Here is a 21,620-nt window from a genome sequence, read left to right on the forward strand (position 1 = left end):
ATGCAATCGATTCTCAGATTTGGGGCTAACCCTGCTTTTTCCTTTTTTTTTTTTTTTTTTTTTTTTTTTTTATAGACAGCAATCTCTCTTGCCCCCAGCTAATTCTACACTGAATTCATCATCAGTTTTGGATCATCAGTTTTGGGACGTTAACAGCGTGCCCCAAACGCAGAGATCCGAAAGATGCTCCACTACCCCTCCCCGTTCCCGTTTCGGCCGCACTACCTTTCACCCCGCGCCCGCCTGCACCAAAAGGCTTAACCCGACATTCCGTGCGCTGCAAACCCGGACGCCCGGTGTGGAAACCCTCTCCGAGAAACAAAGCGCTGCACAGAGCGCCCAGGGCCGTGCCCTCCGCATCCCTCGGAGCAGCTCCCAGCATTCCCAACGGACACAGACGTGCCCCTGCGCTCGGGACCGGGCCCCCCGCACTCTCGCCCTGGCCCCACCGCTACAGGAGACTCCCGCTCGCCGCAGACACCGCGCCCCCGGGGACTGGAAGGACGGGGAAGGAAGGGGATGAGGAACAGGAGGGGAACAGGAGGGATCGGCAGCCTCACCTGCCCGCGGTGGCCCCGCGGCCCCTTCACGAGGCGGCTCCGCCGCTGCCCCGCCCCCTCTTCCCCTCCCCCCTTCTCCCTCCCCTCCCCCTCCCCTCCCGCCACTTCCGGGGGCGCCACAAAAGTCCCGGGGCGCCGCCGCGGCCGCCGCTGCGGTTGTGCGTCTGCCGGTACCTCGTGCCGCTGGGCTGGTACCTCGGTACCTCTGCGGGAGCAGGTGGGTGCCCAGGGGCGCGGCGGTGCCCGGGCGGTGCCGGGCGGTGTCTCTGCGGAGGGGGCGGCGGGGGGAAGGCGGTGGCGGGCAGCAAAAAGGTCGCGTCGGCGCCGCTCAGCGCATGCGTGGGGGGGGCTCGGTCGCGTAGCCCCCGGGGGACGGGCCGCGCGGGAGCGGCGCTCCCAGCGTGCCCCGCGCGGTGCATGCTGGGCGATGTAGTCTCGCGGGCGGGCGGGCGCCTTCCCGGCGGCAGTTCCGCGTCCGGGCATTCCGCACGGCGCCTGGCGCTACCGCGGGCGGCGAAGCGCTGGTTTCGAGTTCCTACCCACTGGGTCTCTCAGAAGACGGCCCCAGCCCTCTGTTGAGCTCCCACAGGCCAGGGAGGGATGTAGGGGAATGTGCCTGTCTGATTTACAGGTTTTTGGAAGGCTGTGTTCCTGAAGCTCTGTGCTAAAGGGAGCCCGCAAGAGAGCTGGAGAGGGACTTTTTACAAGGGTGTGTAGTGACAGGACAAGGGTGAACGGCTTCAAACTGAAAGAGAGAAAGTTTAGATCGGATATATGGAGATATTCCTGACTGCGAGGGTGATGAGGCACTAGAACAGGTTCCCTGAAGAAGCTGTGGATGCCCCATCCCTGGAAGTGTTTAATGCCAAGTTGGATGGGGCTTTTAGCAACCTGGTCTAGTGAAAAATGTCCCTGCCAATGTGAGAGGGTTGGAACTGATGATCTTTGAGGTCCCTTCCAACCCAAACCATTCTATGATTCAGGGTTCACTGGGGAATTCCCATTTCTGATAGGAATTGCAGACAGAGGTAGGGGAATTAGTTGGAAGCTGGTCTAAAACAATAGTTTTACAGGGACAAACTATTTTGCAGAATTGTGATTGTGCGTAGGAGAAAATGGGCATTAAAGGGTAAAATAACCAAGTGTTAGCAGGTACGATTGTTTTAGCCAAGACACTAGAGCAAAAAGAGCTCTGAATATATGGAAGTTTCATTCTCTTGCCAAAATACTTCCCTTGACTGAAAGGCAGTGAATTCTTTTCCAGCTTCAAAGGTACTAAAAATTGATTGCTCTTCTTATGTCTTTGATTTTTAGACTACCAGATACATTATGAGTTTTGATAGCCATAGCATATGAATTATCTGAATAAACAACAAAACTAGGAGGTTTTATAACTTGTTATTGTCAGGGCTGGTTTGTTTATTTGTTTGTTTTTAAGAGTGGTTTAAACCAAGTAAATTAGGTATTGTGGGAAAAGATTAGTAGGGACGCAAGAAAATAAATATCCAGGAAGGAAGCTCATATAACGTTGTCCTCTTAGGCTGCAATCCAGCAGACTGTTGAAGCACTTAAGAGTTTGCTGGATCAGGATCCTACTAAATTAAAGCGTGTGGATGCTACATAGTATATTCTTTCTTCCTTGTCTTCCCTAAGCTGTTCCAAACCCTTATAGCAGAAACTGCTCTTGCAGGAGTGAGAATGGGTCTTCTGTTTAGCTGAAGTATCAGCTTAAATGCATTGTGTTGCTGTGCAACTTAATTTTGTTAGGATCGTTCATTTTGTACTACATGGAGAATATTCACTGTTTCAGGCATGACTTTCTGAAGCACTGGAAGAATAAAGATTGTTGTGGTAACATCTTTTCCTGCCACATGTGAAAGTCTGTGTCAAGCCAAACCAGCCTATCGTCTCTGTGGTTAAGTCATAGGTCATACCTGGCTAGTTTTGACCTCAGGCTGTGCACAGGTAACTTAAATGTAGGACTGGCCATCAGGAAAATCCTGAATGAAACTTGAATACTTACCCCTGGCAGCTGGGATATTTTAATTGCCCTTCACCAGTGCTCTTTTGCTGTCAAAAATAACAGTTAAGTGACTTCTAAATATCAGAAACATGAATTTATTTCATGGCAGCCTCACCTTCCTTTCTGCTGTTAGTTAGTCAATTTACCAACCCAGTCCATTGGTTTGGCTTGTGCTATCAGATGTAAATTTACAGGAAGCTGCTGTGTTCTGGCTCCTCTCCTTCCCTGCTCTGAAACACCCTCTTTCCTCACAGGCAGGACTGTGGTGGCAAAAAGTGGATCTGTGCTAGTTGTCCCAGGTACGAAAATTTCGCTTTAAAACACTGATGTTGTATGTCAATAGACTTGGCTGGTTTTGAAAGCCAGCTCTGGGTTGTAGAAAAATTATTCAGTGGGGCAAAGGTCTTGTCGCATTTGGAACATGAAGTTGCCATTAATAACACAGCAGTGCTTGGCCCAGTTATACATTTAGATTATGTTATTCTGTAAATAACATACATTTTATTTCTGAGAGGAATGGAGTAAAGCAGGCATAAACACTCTTAATAGCTCTTTGCTCCCTTCCCACCACCTGCATAGTGAAGGTAGGTGAGAATCTATAAAATGAAAACCCAGACATGTGTCTTACACATTTTGCTTTCAAATAGCATCACATGTACATTCCAGAGTGACTGGATACTGTCACTTCCCCACAATTATATGCCAGTTAGCAGGTATGGCAGACAAACTACCTACTCTTCTTAGCAGGTTATGTTGTCACAGTCCAGCCCTGGGATGCTGGCAAGATAAGGAAGAAATTTGCTGTGGAAGTTTAAAGCTGGCTTGCTGCCAAGTCTCCAAAACTTGACAGCAGAGCCTGCTTCCTAGAGAGGGGAAAAAAATCAAACAGCCAAACTATAGCAAAATATATATATTTTACATATAAAACAGATATATACAGTGAGAATACTATATACCTATAACCCCAGAAACCCCAAATAGCTTCCTAAAAGGGAAGAGGGGAAGGGAGAAGGAAAAAAAAGAGCAAAAAAAGGACGCAAAGGGACAGAAACAAAACAGGTATGCACAATCTAAAAACCCGGTAACCAGTAGACTAAAGAACTGGCAAAATCTCACCACTTCCCTTGAGAAAGCAGGACAGTCAGACCTGGCCCAGCACCCTCCCCTCCTGCAGCGGCAGACAACAGCAGTCGATACAGGCCTCAACTTCAGAAAAGCAATACCACGTAGGGACCTACTGTTCTTGAACCTCGCCGGAAGAGAAGAGAGCGAGGTCTCTCCGGTCGGCTTTATTTATACCTCAGGTTACGTAAAGGAATAGCATGGAATACTTCCTTGGTCACCTCCCTAGTTCCTTCCTGGTTACAAACTGGTCTCCAGGAAGGCCTAGGGTGAAAACTATCACATTCGCTTAATGCTGTGGATAAATAGCATTCACTATGACATGGCAGACTCCAAGCCTTATCCTGCTCCTGTAGACATTGATCAAGCTGCTGTTTCATTCACATGTTCATTGCTGCTGGAACAGATTTGGAAAAAAGAAATAAAAAAAAAATCACTGAAATCTTTTAGAGCCTGCATGAATAATTCTGCCTTTGAATATTTCTGATTTTCATTATTTCCTAATTATTTTGATGATATTCTTACTAGACCCAAACGTTCCCTGTATCAGTGACCCATTTTACTAGTGACATTTTAGCTTATGAATGTGATCAGGTAAGTCAGCCCATGTCAATTGTTATCTCGTATGCAGAACCTGATTTAGAACTTCAGAATCTCATTGTCAGATGAATTAATGAATAAAATACATTTCTGTCAGTTTCTAGTTAGGAAATTGGTGTTTTTTTCTATTTGTCTATGTGGGTTTTTTTCAACTAAGGCGAATTTTTGGACACATCCAGTCTCCAGCACACCTGCATTTGAGGGCTATCCAAACATTGAAGAATGAGAAGAACAGTTTCCTTCTCTCTGGTGCTATTTCCTTCCCCTGTCCAATGAATCTAGTAGAAGTCCCCATTGTGTGGAAATTTTAAAACACAGTTTTATGAAAACAACTCTGCTTAGAACAAAATTAGTGTTTCGATCAGTATTTCTTATTGCTTAAGTTGAGAGTATGGGGTATCAAGGGAAGTGCAGTGAATGGTGTAACATCCTCTTAGAGGCTACAACCCCAGGATGCCTTTGAGCTACAAAGAAATCAGTGAAAACTGAGGATGTGCTCCTCTGACAGTGGCTCCATCTCATAAATCCTGTGCGTTTTGTTCAGATTGACAATGGTTCGCAGTGGAAAAAGTGGTGGGCTCCACCTGAAGCAGATTGCATACTACAAGAGAACAGGGGAATATCATCCCACAACACTGTCAAGTGAAAGAAGTGGAATCAGGAGGGCAGCCAAAAAATTCATTTTTGAAGGTAAAAATATTCTCTCAGATTGCTCTGAAAATAGATATTTAGGTGAAGATTTGCTGATATGAGGAAAAAACAAAAGAAGTGGGATCTTGCTCTGCAGAGTTCTGTGATTTTTTTTTTTTAATATGTTCTCTATAAAACAAACGCTCTGCATATCCTGGTTAATGTATAACAGGATGTTTGTAAAAATGGAAGTTTGATCTCCTTCATTCCATTCCAAGAGGGATTTATGTATCTATCTGAAAGCCAAACCTTGTTCTACATACTCCAGAAATAGACAGCCATTGCAATCCATTATTCACAGGATTGCAGAAAGGGAAATCCAGATCTGCAGCTGTAGACAAGGAATGCTCCATCCTTTCTGGAGAATACTGTGTATGGCTGGGCAGAAGTGCAAGGACAACTTTGCCATCAGTCACCTGAGAACCTCTGTGCCCTTCCCAGCTTTGAGGCCCTGTGAGGAGATATGTGAGCCTCTGTAGTGTGCTGTGTTCTCTCAGTCCCATCAAACCTACCAATTCTATATAGAGGGAACGGAGGAGTTAAAGCTGTGACTTACAGTGTCAGGTTGCTGGCAGGCACACAGCAACTTCTCAAGCAGCAAAAACTCAGCACTCCTACCTCCCCTTTCCACCCTTGTGTTTCAGTCAGACTTTCTGTGGGATCACTGTTTGCATTCTGACCTGCCCTTGTAACTCCTCAAGTCTGCATCAATAAACAGAGGTGAACTGATGGCTCTTCGGAGGAAATAATTTAAATATTTGTAAACAAAAAACTACATTTACACTGAAGTGAATTGAAGTTACTGTAATCAGTTCTGTTCCGAATCATGCTCAGGAGTTTTTTAAACTAAAGAAAAGGGCAAAGCACTTGCACATAATTTGCTGGTATTTTTTTTCTTTCAGAAAATAAATTGTTCTATGTTGGAAAAGATAGAAAACAAATGCGCCTGGTAATTGTTTCTGATGAAGAGAAGAAAAAGGTGCTCAAGAAATGCCATGAAAATGCTGCTGGTGCTCATCATGGGATATCAAGGACACTGACTTTAGTGGAGTCTAATTACTACTGGACCTCTGTAACAAATGATGTCAAGCAGTGGGTATGGTCTGTTAGCTACAGGATAATTTTTTATGTTGTCTTTTAGTTACAAATGTTTTGCAGTCCTATGGCTTTGGTACAGCAAGTACCCAGACTGCTTCATGATGAGGAAACATGAACTCACAATCACACTGAAAATGGTCATCTTGGTGTTTCCTTTTTACCCCGTTACTACTGACAACATGGCTTTTACACTTCTCTACCTGCTGGTGGGGAGCCATGATGCCTTTGAAGGCAGATCCAGCCTTGGAGAGTGATTTCTCTTGACTTATCTTTCTTAGGATGCAATGTGCCATCCCAAGGATATGTGGCCAGAGTAGCTACTGGCAGATAACAACATGAAAATGGTGTCTCTGCCTTACAATTAGTTGTGTTCACGAGACAGTTAAATCACTGCTAGGGAAAGTTCCTTCTCCTCTACCCAAAGACGCATGGACATGGTCCCTGGTAGAGTTCAATCCTTCAGGGAACTGTATGTAAATGTCCTTTAAGGCCAAATTACTGTTGCTATGGGTTTGTGACATCACCTGGATACTTTGGGGTCATATGCAACTGTAACATGAACTGAAGTTGAGTCTGTGCCTTCAACTCAGATTGTACAAAGGGCCTCTGTCCTGGAGATAAAGCTGATCCATGTTATGAGGTAAGACTATGTATTGCCAGTGTTTTTCAGCCACAGCATACATAGGTTAACCAAAAGGGACTTCCTTTTAGTCCCAGCTGCTTCATGCTTCCTTTAGTATTTACAGATGGTAATGGACTTGCAAGAGCACAGTGCTTTCAGGACAGAGGGAATTCAGCTATGAATTCCTGCACATGTCTTTCTCCTGGCCTTAGCTATTTGGTTTTATTTTGGTTTTATGCTGGGGCTGAAAAATCTGAGAGTAAAAAATTGTAAGAAAGGTGATAAATGAATTTGTTTTGCATTGCCTGGTCTGAGCTAATTTAGAGAGGAATAGTGGAGATCTGATTCTGATGATTGTCTTAAACCTTCACCTTTGGTTTTTATTGGTAACATCTTTCCTGATGTTTTCTCTAGGTGTATGCTTGCCAGCATTGCCAAGTGGCAAAGAACACAACCATCACTGGGCCCAAAACACAACCTTTCAAAACAGAAGACCCATGGACAGCAGTTACTATAGAGCTTATGGGACCTTTTAATGTTACCAACAGAAGTCACAAATACATCATAATTATGACAGATTTATTTACAAGATGGACTGTTATCTTACCACTGCGTGACACTTCAGCAGCTGAAATTGCTAAGGCACTCATAAATGTGTTTTTCTTATATGGCCCGCCTCAAAAAATGCCTATTGATGAAGGGAAGGAGCTCGTTTATCAGGTAAATGTTTACATGGCTGATTAATCTTTTTTTTTTCCCAAGAAAAAAAAAATTTCCCCTATATTGGATTTGAATTTTAGACCATTCCTGAGAAAGGCTCAAGTAGTTTTTTCTTCAATTTAAAAAGTAGAAAAGAAGCTAGCACATGACAAACCAGTTATTTGCAATTGTAACATTATGCAGTATTTCCCAGGGCTTTATTTTTTGGATAAAGCAAAATTATTTCCTGGCAGTCATAGTGCAGGTTTTGTCACTCATTTGAACTGGCATGGGTTTTCACACTCTGGTGTGCTGTATTTCATTCATCCACATTGTCCAGTAAGCAATAGCTAAGGCTATTTTTGACATTGGCCTGTGGTTATTATGAAGAACTTACCATGCTTTGATCCTCTTAGAGATGGTAAGATCATCAGATTGTGATACAGAGGAAATGACAGATTAAGTGGCAGAAGTGTAGTTAGAAACTATGAATTACTGGCTCCTAAGCCATACTTACTTCTTTAGCTCTCACTCACAACCCTGGAGTATTTGGTGCCAATATGTATTATGTATGTAAGACTTTCCTCAGTCACCATCATATCAAAAAAAGGGGTGGAAAGCAGTTTGTTTACTTGAAATAGGATAAAGGAGAAGGGAAATGTTCACTAATTGTGTCCTTTTTTCTTTTGAAGATAAATGAAGAACTCTTTGCACTGTTTGGAATGAAACAAATTGTATTGTCTTATCCTCAGACAGATGATGTAAATGAAAGAATGTCCAAGACAATCAAAGCTTTTCTTAGCAAGTACTGCATTGACTATCCAAATGATTGGGATGAACATTTGTCTGCTATTGCCTATGCTTTCAATTTGACAAATTTGGTATGTGAAGATTCTTCCTCTTTTGACTGAACTCCCCCAAAATGTCTGCAAAGCTGTGTGCTAAATTTGCTTGCTTTTGGTTCCCATTTAAATAGGAGCCAAATCAAAACACCCCGTATTTCCAAATGTTTAAACGTAACCCATATGTTGTTGAGCCAATGAATATAAGCGTGGAAGGAGAATACAGTATGTTTGCCAAAATATTTGAAGCAACTAAAAAAGTCAGTCAAGCACTGGAAGAAGAGAAGACCTCAGATTGCCAGGTAAATGTTATCTATTCAAATTTTGCTAGTAAGAAGACTAGAGATAAAAGAGATGGAAAGGCTTGAAGCACAAAGTAGAACTAACCTCTTAAAACAATGTGGGAGTTTGTGTGGTGGTTTTTAATTTGTTTTCCTTCCTCTGTGATGGCTAGATTTCAGTGTAACAAATCTCATATGTATTTGGAAAGAGTAACCTGGCCAGTTGTTGAAAATTTACTATTTCTGACTTACAGGAGTAAAACAGTATCTACAGAAGCTGAAAACTGTTGCCTATGGACTGTTGATTTAAGAAGATAAAGTCTATTTCTTCATAACTCTTCAGCCCTACATGATTATGAACTATACACATTGTGCAAGTTTGGAGCTGGCTTCCCGCCAAGTCTCCAAAACTTGACAACAAGGCCTGCTTCCCAGAGAGGGAAGAAAAAAACGAACCACAGGAAAAAAACTGAAAGAAGTTTGAACTAAACGGGATTCTATCAAAAATATATATATTTACAATTATATATATACAATTTGAATATATTATCCACAACAGGGAGCTCCCGAGGGGGGGAAAAAAGGGAAAAAGGAGGGGGAAACAGGGATAAAAAGAAGCCTAAAAACAAATAGCTCTTAAATATACCCGTTAATAGAGAGCTAGTCAATAAATATAAAAACGAATGAAATACTTCCCTGATTGGGACAGCAGAGCTGTGCAAGGCAGCAACCAACTCCCGCACGCCTCCCAGAGAGACCAGAGATAACGGCAGGTCGGAGTAGCAGGCCCTGGCCTATATAAAAAAAGCCCGTCTACGGAAAGACCACCAGAAGAGAGAAGAGAGCGAACTCTCTTATCTGCGCCTTTTTATATGTTGTGTTACGGAAAGGAATAGCATGGAATACTTCCTAAGTCATTACCCTAGTTCCTTCCCGGTTACAAGCTGGTCTCCAGGAAGGCCTAGGGTGAAGACTATCACACACATACAAAACCAATCGATGTTATGTTTATGCACTATTAACCAGTGCTATGAAAATGCATTGTTCCTTTTGGAAAGAAAGGAAATGTAATTCATATGTATCTTCCTGCAGGTGGAGAAAAACACCTCAGATGAACAAAAAGTCAAAAACAAAATCACAGTCAAAAGGAAGACACAACAATTAAATAGCCTGCAACTTAAAGTTGGTCATGAAGTCCTCAGGCAGAGAAAAAACTGGTGGAAGGATGGTCGTTTCCAGTCAGAATGGGTTGGTCCTTGTATTATAGATTATATCACAGATAATGGCTGTGCAATATTAAGAGATGCCACAGGATCCAGGTTAAAAAGACCCATCAAAATGTCTCACCTCAAGCCATACATAAGAGGGTCCAGTGAAAAAGGTGTGTATATATATATATATGTAATTTCTTTTAATTTATATTTTTATATATGTGAAAAAGATTGAGGTTTTTGTTTGTTTGGGTTTTTTTAACTTCTCTGTTATGTCTTCATGTTAGATTATGAGGATGAACAAGTATCATTCACTCACCAGTGGGAATTAAATTAACACTATATAATAATGTAGTAACTGGTTTTCAGAAGGGAGAACAGCGACTGTGAGTGACGTCAAACCTATGCAGAGCATGGAACAGAGCTAATGAATCATGTCTGAAGTCTTTTTAAAAATAGCTTCTACTAAAGTTGCTTCTAATCTCTGGTCTGGCTCTATTCATCCTGGCTGGCTAAACATGCTAGAAGTATAAGCAGGCTGAACTGTGTTCAAGAAGCATTTTCTGATGGTGTTTCTGTTTTGGTGTAGACAGAATTCACATCAGTTTTATTTTTTTGTTGTTGTTTAGCCTGACTAGTGCAGATGGTAGATGTTTCGACTTTTTTTTTTTTCAACATCTGAGTGTCCTCTAAAGGCCTTGAAGTAGAAAGACTATATCAGAGAACTGATTTTTGAATGGTTTGTTTTAAATCATGCTACTGAAGAATTAAATATGTTTCTATTACCAGAGCAAATAAAATTGTCATGCTCTGTAGTAGGATGGTGTCCTAGTCTGATGAGACTGGAATGTTTGCTAAAGAGGATGAGTTATGAAATAGACCAAACTCCTCTCTCTCAGCAATTGTAAATTCAAAATTAAGGGGCTTTAATCGAGGAAGTGTGGAAAAAACCCCAGAAGAAATAACAACCCTTTATTAAAAGATATATGTATATTGGCAACAATAGTAACAAAACACAAAAAAACCCTAGACAGTAGTCCTAGGAAAAGAAAACAAAAAAAGTCTGAAGGAGTACTTCTTTGTCCCTTAGCGCAGTCCTAATCGCTGCCTGCAGGGGGCGCTGTTGGATCGCTAGAGGTGTAGAGCCTGCAGTACCTTGCCGTGGTCGGCAGGGGCGCTGTGGGATCGCTGGAAGGTGCAGGACCTGCAGTACCTTGCCGTGGTCAGCAGGGGGCGCTGTGGGCTCCGGCAGTCACCCGCGGGAAGAGGGGGTCTGGAGAGAGCGGTCCCGGACCGCGTGAGGAAGCCGAGAAGGAGATGGGGGGTCCTTCCCTCCGTGGGGAAGAAAAGGAAGGCAGGCAGTACACTCCCACGGGAACTCACCGCTGTCTCAAGTGGCGGGGACTCACCACAGTCTCAGGTGGTGGTGTCTCAAAAAACTCCCCCTCCTCTCCCGTGGGCAAGCAAACTCTCCGATGAGGCACAGCAGCTCCGGGGAGCGGGACAGTCAGGCAGGTCGAAGGCAGCAGGATGAGAAGTCGAGCTGACCAGGATGAACAGCCAAAAGAAAACTAGACCTCCGGTCGCCCTCCCCAAAATGCCTGCCTGCACCCAGGGAGCCAACAACGCAGTCTGCCCCTCACCCCTCCGAACAGAACCAGCCCCCGCCTCCCTCGTCTCTCCAAATGGCCCATTAACCTGGCAGGCTACATCCTTTGTAACGCTAATGACCTCCCTTCCCCTCCCCCACCCACTCTGTTTTTCCCTTTGGAGTAGGGCAGGGGAAGAAAAATTCCCCTGATTTCCTAATCTATAACATTATCCACCCCTAATTTTTCTTTCCCATGCTACCACACTTTATCAGATTAAATCTTTGATCCTCATAGGTACATGCAGTATTCCAACTATATACACATCCACTAATAGGTAGATACAAATACAGATACAGGTGCAGGGTTACATACAGATACAAGTATACAGTTACAGCCAGTTCACCCTTGAATAAAGTTTCCTTGAGGTATACACCGAGTTTCTCCATCTTCCTGCATCACCCACCAGGTGCAGCTGGGCCCTTGGGCAAAAACAGTCCCACAAATGGGTTTGTCTTTGCTCGAGGCAGGGTTAACCCAAACCTTTTTCCCTAACACCCCCCTCGCGTGAATCATGGGGACCTTATCTCCATCTACGGTGTGGAGGGACTCTGATTGGGCAGGGCCGGCTTGGTTGATGGAACCTCTGGTGTTAACTAACCATGTAGCCTTTGCTAGATGCTGGTCCCAGTGCTTGTCTGTCCCTCCACCCAACGCCTTCAGGGTGGTTTTCAACAGTCCATTATGTCGTTCAACTTTCCCTGCGGCTGCTGCGTGGTATGGGATGTGGTACACCCACTTGATGCCATGCTCCTCTGCCCAGGTCACAACTAAGCTGTTCTTGAAATGAGTTCCGTTATCTGATTCGATGCACTCTGGGGTGCCATGTCGCCACAGGACTTGCTTTTCAAGGCCCAGGATGGTATTCCAGGCAGTAGTGTGAGGCACCAGATACGTCTCCAGCCATCCAGTGGTGGCTTCCACCATGGTAAGCACACAGCGCTTACCTTGGCGGGTTCGTGACAGTGTGATGTAATCAACTTGCCAGGCCTCCCCATACCTATACTTACTCCAATGTCCACCATACCATAGGGGCTTCAGTCTCTTAGCCTGTTTAATGGCAGCGCAGGTCTCACAGTCATGGATAACCTGGGAAATAATGTCCTTGGTTAAGTCCACCCCTCAGTCTCGTGCCCATCTATGGGTGGCATCTCTGCCCTGATGGCCTGAGGCGTCATGGGCCCACTGTGCTAGGAACAGCTTTCCTTTGTGCTGCCAGTCCAGGTCCACCTGTGACACCTTGACTCGTGCAGCTCGGTCTGCCTGTTCATCGTTGCGATGCTCCTCATTGGCTCGGCCTTTGCGCACATGGGCGTCTACGTGGCGGACTCTCACAGTGAGCTTCTCTGTCCGGGTGGCAATGTCTTGCCACGTATCAGCGGCCCAGATGTGTTTTCCCCCGCGTTTCCAATTGGCCTTCTTCCATCTGTCTAACCATCTCCACAGAGCATTGGCTACCATCCACGAGTCAGTGTAGATGTAAAGCTTTGGCCACTTCTCCCATTCAGCAATGTCCAATGCCAGCTGGACAGCTTTGAGCTCTGCGAATTGGCTCGATTCTCCTTCCCCTTCAGTAGCTTCTGAAACTTGTCGGGGGGGGACTCCATACAGCTGCTTTCCTTTTGCGCTTCATTCCTACAAGGCGACAGGAACCGTCAGTGAAGAGGGCGTAGCGTGCTTCTTCTTTCGGTAGTTTATTGAATTCTGGGGCTTCCTCAGCCCGTACCACCTGCTCTTCTTCTTCCTCATCTGCTAGACCAAAACTCTCACCTTCCGGCCAATTTGTGATGACTTCTAGGATCCCAGGGTGATTCAGATTTCCAATACGGGCACGCTGTGTGAGCAGAGCGATCCACTTAACTCCATGTAACATCAGTGGCATGATGTGTAGAGGGCGCCTTTCCCTTAAACATCCAGTTCAGCACTGGTAGTCGAGGTGCCAGGAGCAACTGTTCTTCTGTGCCAATCACCTCGGAGGCAGCTTGTACTCCTTCATAAGCCGCTAGGATCTCCTTCTCTGTTGGGGTGTAGTTGACTTCAGATCCCCTGTAGCTTCAGCTCCAGAACCCAAGTGGGCGGCCTCGAGTCTCACCAGGCACCTTTTGCCAGAGGCTCCAGGAGAGACCTTTATTCCCAGCTGCAGAATAGAGTACATTTTTCACATCTGTCCCCGTCCTGACTGGCCCAAGGGCTACAGCATGTGCAATCTCTCGTTTAATCTGTTCGAATGCCTGTTGCTGTTCAGGGCCCCACTGGAAATCATTCTTTTTTCGGGTAACCAGATAGAGAGGGCTTACGATTTGACTGTACTCCGGGATATGCATCCTCCAGAAACCTATGGCACCCAGAAAAGCTTGCGTTTCCTTCTTGCTGGTCGGTGGGGCCATGACTGTGATCTTATCGATGACTTCTGTCGGGATCTGACGACGCCCATCTTGCCATTTCACTCCCAGAAACTGGATTTCTCGGGCAGGTCCCTTAACCTTACTCTTCTTTATGGCAAAACCGGCTCCCAGGAGGATCTGGATGATTTCCTTTCCTTTCTTGGAAACCTCCTCTGCTGATGTCATATGATGATGTCATCAATGTATTGCAGGTGTTCTGGAACCTCACCCTTCTCTAATGTGGCCTGGATCAGTCCGTGGCAGAAGGTGGGACTGTGTTTCCACCCCTGGGGCAGTCGGTTCCAAGTGTACTGCACACCCCTCCAGGTGAAAGCGAACTGTGGCCTACACTCTGCTGCTAAGGGAATGGAGAAGAATGCGTTTGCGATGTCAGTAGTGGCATACCACTTCGCTGTCTTGGACTCCAGCTCATACTGGAGCTCCAACATGTCTGGAACAGCAGCGCTTAGCAGTGGGGTGACTTCATTCAGGCCACGATAGTCCACAGTCAGCCTCCATTCTCCGTTAGACTTACGCACAGGCCAGATGGGACTGTTGAAGGGTGAATGGGTCTTGCTGATCACCCCTTGGCTCTCCAGCTCACGGATCATCTTATGGGTGGGGATCACAGAGTCTCGGTTTGTCCGGTACTGCCGGCGATGCACTATTGTAGTGGCGGTTGGCACTTGCTGTTCCTCGACTTTCAGCAACCCTACGACCGAAGGGCTCTCCGAGAGGCCAGGCAAAGAGTTCAACTGTTTGGCCGCCTCGGTCTCCACAGCAGTTATTCCAAAAGCCCATCTATGTCCCTTGGGGTCCTTGAAGTACCCGTTCTTGAGATAGTCAATGCCCAGGATACATGGGGCATCTGGACCAGTCACAATGGGGTGTTTCTGCCAGTCTTTCCCGGTCAAGCTCACCTCAGGTTCCACCACGGTCAACTCTTGAGACCCTCCAGTCACCCCAGAAATGGAAATAGTCTCTGGTCCCACATGTCCTGAGGGCATTAACGTACACTGAGCGCCAGTATCAACCAAAGCCTGATATTTCTGTGGGTCTGACGTGCCAGGCCATCTGATCCACACAGTCCAATAGACACGGTTGTCCCGTGCCTCTACCTGGCTAGAGGCAGGGCCCCTCTAACATTCGTCTTCATCCTGCCAGTCACCGTTTTCCTCTTGCGAATGTCGATGGGAGGTGCCCTCCAGCGGGTCAGGTCTCTGCCCGCAGGATACTGGTATGGCACTCACTTTCGCAGATTTCCCCTTTTCTTTCTCTTTCAACTCTTGTACTCGGGCTGCTAGGGTAGGTTTCCTGTCCCACCGTCTCATGTCTTCTCCATGGTCAGTTAAGAAGTACCACAGCTCAGTTCGTGAGGTCTGTCCGCTCTCTCTAGCTGGGGGGCGTCTGGTTCTCACTGGGGCCATACAGAAATTGTTTTCCTCAATCCTCTCTTTCAACCCTGTAGTTAATTCCTTGAGCTCGTTAATCATTGTCTCTACAGAGGAGATGCGGGCCTGTAGCGGTCCTTCGATCATACTGTCGTACAACCAAAGTTTATTTATTACAGACATCACTGGCTCCCGCTTCTCCCCAGCCTGTAATGATGTCAGGTAACCTTTATGTGTGGACGGCCCCATACGTGTGAAGCTCCACCACATCTGTGGTGTACACTTAACCTTGTCAGGATCGTTGGTGGGTTGCCCTTCCCCTCCAAACAATACTTCCAGCAATGCCATTTCCCTCAGCCGTAGGATTCCCTCTTCTATGGTCTTCCAGCCCGTGGTATAATGATCTGCCTGCAAAGAATCTCTGTAAATGAACCTCTCCCTCACACCATCCAGAAGCCGTGCCCAGAGAGACAGGGACTTCGATTCCCTCACAAATGCATCCTCAATATCCACATCCTGGGCAGTATACCTCAAGAACCTCGCTTCACCGCCATCAAGGTTTACGGCATCACCTGTAGAGTCCCAAACTTGGATCATCCAGGCCAGAACGGGCTCATTTGGTCGACGAGCAACGTCTGTCCGTAAGTTGTTATGTGATAAAGACTCAGTGATGATTTCTGGCTCTGGAGCAGCCGCCTGTGGGGATCCTGCCTCCCCATGATCGTCAACTGGACGAGCTGATTTGGCTTTATATTTCTTCCTTTGGATGGGGGCAACTTCCGTTGGCTTGCTCTGCCCCTTTGCTTTGGACTTATCCTGAGTCACCTTGGTGTTAGGCATTTTGTTCTCATCCTTTCCTTTCCCCTGGAAGTGCTGCGCCATACCGAGCAACTTCCTGTAGGCAATGGCCAAAGCCCCACATGCAGCTGCCAACTGCCTCTCCATGGATCCATCACGACTTCTCTCCCTCACGGCTTTCATTATTTTTGTAGGGTTCAAGAGTTGTTCAAGGGTGAGCTTCCATGTTATGGGAGCTGAGCAACTTTCTAGGAATTTACCCATGTCCTCCCATAACCCATGCCACTCGAGGTTTTCCACCCCTGGGGCGGGCTCCTGGACGCCTTCTCGGTACTTCTTGGCCTTGGCTTCGTATATCAGGTATACTATAATGGCACAAACTAGGATGAAAAGCCCAACAATTGAAACGTCTCTGACATCTAAAAAGGATTTAAACTTCCCAGAGGCCATTGTATTGTATTCAAAAGGGAACTGAATAAAGGGTTGGGTGCATGCATTCCCCTATGTTTCTCCATAGGAATGGGTGCTATTATCTTTAAAACTCCAGAGGAAACAGCTTAGGCTAGAGCAGTAGTGCATCCTTGAGGACATATTCCGGATGAAAACCACAGGTGTTGAGTTTGTTGTGTCATATACCCAATGCACAAACTCAAAGGTACTTATCGCAATGAGAGTACTAGTATCTGAACTGAAACACATTGACAGGTGGGACAGATATCTTGGCATAGTTATATGCCAGAGGAAAGCAACAACCCCTAACATCATGGTGCCTACAAGTTCAAAGCGCGTGTCAATCACACAAGGGGTTCAAAATGCGCGTAGTTCACACAAAGGGTAGTTATTCTTTTTCCACCTTTCCTCTTTCCAGGCCCCACGTTGGGCGCCAAAAATGTCCTAGTCTGATGAGACTGGAATGTTTGCTAAAGAGGATGAGTTATGAAATAGACCAAACTCCTCTCTCTCAGCAATTGTAAATTCAAAATTAAGGGGCTTTAATTGAGGAAGTGTGGAAAAAAAACCCAGAAGAAATAACAACCCTTTATTAAAAGATATATGTATGTTGGCAACAATAGTAACAAAACACAAAAAAACCCTAGACAGTAGTCCTAGGAAAAGAAAACAAAAAAAGTCTGAAGGAGTACTTCTTTGTCCCTTAGCGCAGTCCTAATCGCTGCCTGCAGGGGGCGCTGTTGGATCGCTAGAGGTGTAGAGCCTGCAGTACCTTGCCGTGGTCGGCAGGGGCGCTGTGGGATCGCTAGAGGTGTAGAGCCTGCAGTACCTTGCCGTGGTCGGCAGGGGCGCTGTGGGATCGCTGGAAGGTGCAGGACCTGCAGTACCTTGCCGTGGTCGGCAGGGGGCGCTGTGGGCTCCGGCAGTCACCCGCGGGAAGAGGGGGTCTGGAGAGAGCGGTCCCGGACCGCGTGAGGAAGCCGAGAAGGAGATGGGGGGTCCTTCCCTCCGTGGGGAAGAAAAGGAAGGCAGGCAGTACACTCCCACGGGAACTCACCGCTGTCTCAAGTGGCGGGGACTCACCACAGTCTCAGGTAGTGGTGTCTCAAAAAACTCCCCCTCCTCTCCCGTGGGCAAGCAAACTCTCCGATGAGGCACAGCAGCTCCGGGGAGCGGGACAGTCAGGCAGGTCGAAGGCAGCAGGATGAGAAGTCGAGCTGACCAGGATGAACAGCCAAAAGAAAACTAGACCTCCGGTCGCCCTCCCCAAAATGCCTGCCTGCACCCAGGGAGCCAACAACGCAGTCTGCCCCTCACCCCTCCGAACAGAACCAGCCCCCGCCTCCCTCGTCTCTCCAAATGGCCCATTAACCTGGCAGGCTACATCCTTTGTAACGCTAATGACCTCCCTTCCCCTCCCCCACCCACTCTGTTTTTCCCTTTGGAGTAGGGCAGGGGAAGAAAAATTCCCCTGATTTCCTAATCTATAACAGATGGTTAGAAATTCCCAAAGATTTTGGTAACCAACTTCTGCTCTTGATCTTGGACCTCAGCATGTCCTTTTGTAGTGCTGCCATATTAGTCAAAAAGTGGCAGCTGTTTCTTTTGTGTTCATGCTGTCTTTGAGTCACCACAGGCATTTTGAGGAAAATAAACACTCAGTGTTCAGAAGACTTATGTCACAGATCAAGGTGCTTTTTACATCAGGGTTCTTGAAAAGGAGAATAATTCCTACCCTATCTGCATGTGTGATTAAGCTTTGGTTCTTGAAAATAAATAAACTATATTGAGATGGTAGTATCTTCCATCACACCTTAAAGCTCAGGGATGTACAAAGCTGAAACTAATTCTGGAATTTGATGTAAGAAGCTGATATTTATATTAGTTGTCAGCTGAAGATTTCATAACCAAGATACAAATTTTATGTCACGTCTGCAGGCCACTACTTTTTCTTGGACGATCACTCTGTGCCTTCCAGTTCCTCATAAAATTAATGATGCATGAGAGGTAATCACAGGATAGCAAGCATGCAGATAACGTACAGCTATTACAATAACTTTGGTGAACTATGTCACTGTATAAAAAGTTAAACAGTTGTCTTTGTATTATCAGAACCTAATATGTTTACCACTGAATACTGCAGAAGCAGTGTGTAAACAGAGTTTCTTCCCCCTTTTTTCCAGGAAGTGACTGTCCTGGTTTTGGCTGGGATAGAGTTTGGTTTCTTTTTATTTCTTCTTTTTTACTTAGTTTTTACAGCTTAAAAAAGCCTGTTGTGTTGCATTAAGACTTCCCAGCAAACGCTTGGAGAAACAACGTTTCTCTGTGTGCATGCACAAAATGAAAGAATCTGCATGTCCATTCATTCAAGGTATTAGTTCAGCAGGTGACTATGACAGATGTCAACTTAGTCATCGATGTAGCTAAGAAAAGTTCTTTATGTGGAACATTGTAAGCATTTTGTGGACATAACAAGATGCCAAACATTTGGTACTCAGTGAAATTAGGAAATTCACATTATCAGTCTGCTGTCACTGAAACGTTCTTGCCCTCTTGTGGGAATTGTTTTGAAAAGAAAGTTAGCACCTTACTAACAGGTGAAGTATGACTTGAATGATCTGATCTAATGGCTCCTTTCCTTTTACAGACAACCATTACTTTCTACAAGGTGCAGTAGTTGTTGACCATGACTATATTGGCTTATCTGAAAGATCCAATAATTCAAGCCAACCAGACTCTGTTGCTGATGGGGAAATAAATGCCTACACAAGAGATGTCATGTCTGCTGTACAGATTTCACCTGCAGCCTGCAAAGGACAAGAATCAACAGATGGTAAACTCGAGTCTGAGTTGAGAGAAGATCATCGCGTTGAATCAAACACTGCAAAGCCAGAGCAATGGCCTTCACCTTGTTGGACGCTTCAGACCAAGATAGAGGATACTTAAGCATGGTCTTGTGTCACATATCATTGCCAAAACAGTTTGGATCTACCATAGCAGACTGAAAAAAAAAATATTAGGTCCAAATTACTTAGCTAAATCCACTTTACTACTTTATGAACATGAGAGTTCTGCGGGTACCCACTGGTTAATTTGCATGGGTGTTAAGAAGGAAATTCTTTGTTAGCAAAAACAGGCACACCCTAGTACAAGCACGAGTTTTCATCATGTATTTGAATTTCAGATTTTGTTGGTAGAATGGCAGTGTGGCCATGCCTTACTGTTATCCTCTCAGGACAAAATGCCTCATTTCACTGTAATGACCTTTTTTGTTAATACTTAGATGACTCATTCCTAATGTGCAGCGACACTGTGGGATGAATATAACCTAAACAACTTGGTGTAAATGTTGCCTTTACTGGAGAGAAGCTCATGTCTTCCTTTTCCTGTTACATAACAGTTTTCTGTTCTTTCTGGGAAGCTGCAAACTCTGCCTTTTACAACTTTTAATTTCTAGTCTAGCACACAGTTCTAAGATCTCACAAAATAATAAAGCTGTGAAATGAATTACATGTAATGTTCTGTGAATGAAAGAAGGAGGCCTTCATCTGCTCCCCACTTATCAAAACACTGCTAGGGTGAACAATTTTAATATTTCTAGCATGTAAAAAAGTCTTAAGAGCATTCAGTATTCCTTTGTGCTTTTTTTCACAAACTTGCAGTTTTCCATTACATTTACATGATCACTGAGCTTGTACAGGTTTGGAGATTTCCACTGACAGGTGAAGCACTGGTATTAACCTATTCTCTGATTTCCTTGAGCAAGCTGTTACTGGTCTGGACTTCCTGCTGAGAAGACTCTATTTCAAAGTCAGCTGAACAGGAATTTTTTCATGTGGGAAACTGATAAGTGTCAGTCGGTTCTTTTTACAGAGGACTGACACAAAGAGGAAGACAACTAGCAGAAAACTGAATTGAGAAATGCAGCCATTTCTATCCAATACTGTGGAAGATTTGCTTATCTTGCTCTCTGAATGTGTCTTATTTCTGCTGCTGAATGTCGTGTGACTTACAACACAGGTGGAGGAAAGTACTATTTATTATGAGTTTTCAGTTAATCTTAGGTAATAAGAGTGGTCCTCAAGGCTAATTAGGTACCTAACCCCCTAAAAAATTCATGCCTATGGTACAGTATGTCTTTGATATCATGGAATGCAGCTGTGTGAGAAAAGATCTCAGGATCATGACAGGAGCCTTTCTTAAAATTCTAAAGGAAAATAATTAACACTCAAACTATTTTGTGTCTTCTGAAAATCCAGTCCTACAGATACAGGTTTTCTCCACTGAGACTCTTTCAGAGGGATGGTTCTGGGAGGCAGTACCCTCTTTCTGAATACATTGTGTGTGTGCACACATGGAATATATATATGTTTATGTAATAGTGCCTGCAAAAATAAATATTAGCATCAGTGATAAAACTGGAGAACAAGGCAGTTGTCTGTAAGATTCCTTCCTGCTTTGTTAGGTGCAAAAAAGAACCAGCCCCTCTTTTTTTTTAGTTTAAATGACATATTCCTTAATTGCACACAGTACAGCAAAGCTGTTTTGAGGGGAAGCTCTTTAGTAAAGCAAGGGTTGTAGTGCTGTTAGAGCTATACTGGAGAGAGAGAAAATGCTGCAGAGAGATGGGAATGGGCAAAACAAAAAACATCATTTCACATACCATGTAATGCTGATCATTCTGGCTTCCTGGTACTTTTGATCTACTGTGTTAACAAGCAGTAGTGTCTCGTCAGTGCACTGAAATGTGGCCTTCTGTGCATTTGGGAGGCTCATTGAAATAAAATACAGGGGTTTCAAGCTTATTGATATGAAAAACAGTCAACGGAAACTGAAAAAAAGCCCTACTGGGAAATGCGAGGCACTGCAAGCAGCACAGTGTTCTTGAGGAAGCTCATGCTCCAGCCACAGTGAAGCGTGTGTTTGTGACCACAGTGAGGTGTGACCTGCTCACTCTTGGTTTGTATTGTAATCAACTTAGATAAATACACAAATGTCCTGTACTCTTTTTTACTGGCATAGAGATTTCATTTATGATAGGACAATAGCAAAATTTAATAACAGAATTCTTAGAAATTCTGTTGTGCCCCCTTGTGGCAAGTTGATAACAGGCTGGGAACAGAAAGGAGAACAACATGAAAGTAAGTGCAAATTTCCTCATACCTCCCAGCACAGAGCTGTGATCATTTATCCTTTGGGT

The 21,620-nt window shown here is 45.0% G+C and overlaps 2 protein-coding genes across 16 annotated transcripts in view; one reads left to right on the forward strand and one right to left on the reverse strand.

Moving 5' to 3' along the window:
• Positions 1-835, reverse strand: part of PPIP5K2 (diphosphoinositol pentakisphosphate kinase 2) — a 47,589-nt gene extending 46,754 nt beyond the window's left edge. For 10 of the 12 annotated variants that reach the window (XM_039383702.1, XM_039383700.1, XM_039383701.1 and 7 more), the window contains exon 1: positions 735-835. The gene's annotated coding sequence lies outside the window, so the exon portion shown is untranslated. Of the gene's footprint in view, positions 1-560; positions 619-734 lie in introns of those variants that run through there. The other 2 variants (XM_039383705.1, XM_039383696.1) reach the window with 2 other exon arrangements.
• On the forward strand, positions 625-20,843 carry GIN1 (gypsy retrotransposon integrase 1). Of its 4 annotated transcripts, none has more exons than XM_027731966.2 (9): positions 629-777; positions 2,838-2,882; positions 4,850-4,995; positions 5,898-6,091; positions 7,130-7,435; positions 8,107-8,295; positions 8,391-8,558; positions 9,630-9,918; positions 19,068-20,843. In XM_027731966.2, exons 3-9 carry the CDS (start codon positions 4,857-4,859, stop codon positions 19,364-19,366), a joined length of 1,584 nt encoding a protein of 527 aa, XP_027587767.1. In that variant the 5' UTR covers positions 629-777; positions 2,838-2,882; positions 4,850-4,856; the 3' UTR covers positions 19,367-20,843. The 4 variants fall into 4 exon arrangements, with proteins under 4 accessions (XP_039239641.1, XP_027587767.1, XP_027587766.1 ...); XM_039383706.1 differs by lacking the exon at positions 629-777 and adding an exon at positions 1,161-1,269; XM_039383707.1 differs by lacking the exons at positions 2,838-2,882; positions 19,068-20,843 and adding an exon at positions 10,036-10,386 and having other exon boundaries at positions 625-777.
• The last annotated feature ends 777 nt before the right edge of the window (positions 20,844-21,620 follow it).

Source organism: Pipra filicauda, unplaced genomic scaffold (assembly GCF_003945595.2).
Source record: "Pipra filicauda isolate LSUMZ 115617 unplaced genomic scaffold, ASM394559v2 scaffold31_size4109673_pilon, whole genome shotgun sequence".
NCBI lineage: Eukaryota > Metazoa > Chordata > Aves > Passeriformes > Pipridae > Pipra > Pipra filicauda.

What these genes read in the sequence shown, in the direction of transcription:
- GIN1 (XM_027731966.2), top strand. Translation starts at nt 4,857, where the DNA reads ATGGTTCGCAGTGGAAAAAGTGGTGGGCTCCACCTGAAGCAGATTGCA. An exon ending in CAAAAAATTCATTTTTGAAG is followed by an intron (nt 4,996 to 5,897) that starts GTAAAAATATTC and finishes TTTTTCTTTCAG; the next exon opens with AAAATAAATTGTTCTATGTT. An exon ending in CAAATGATGTCAAGCAGTGG is followed by an intron (nt 6,092 to 7,129) that starts GTATGGTCTGTT and finishes TGTTTTCTCTAG; the next exon opens with GTGTATGCTTGCCAGCATTG.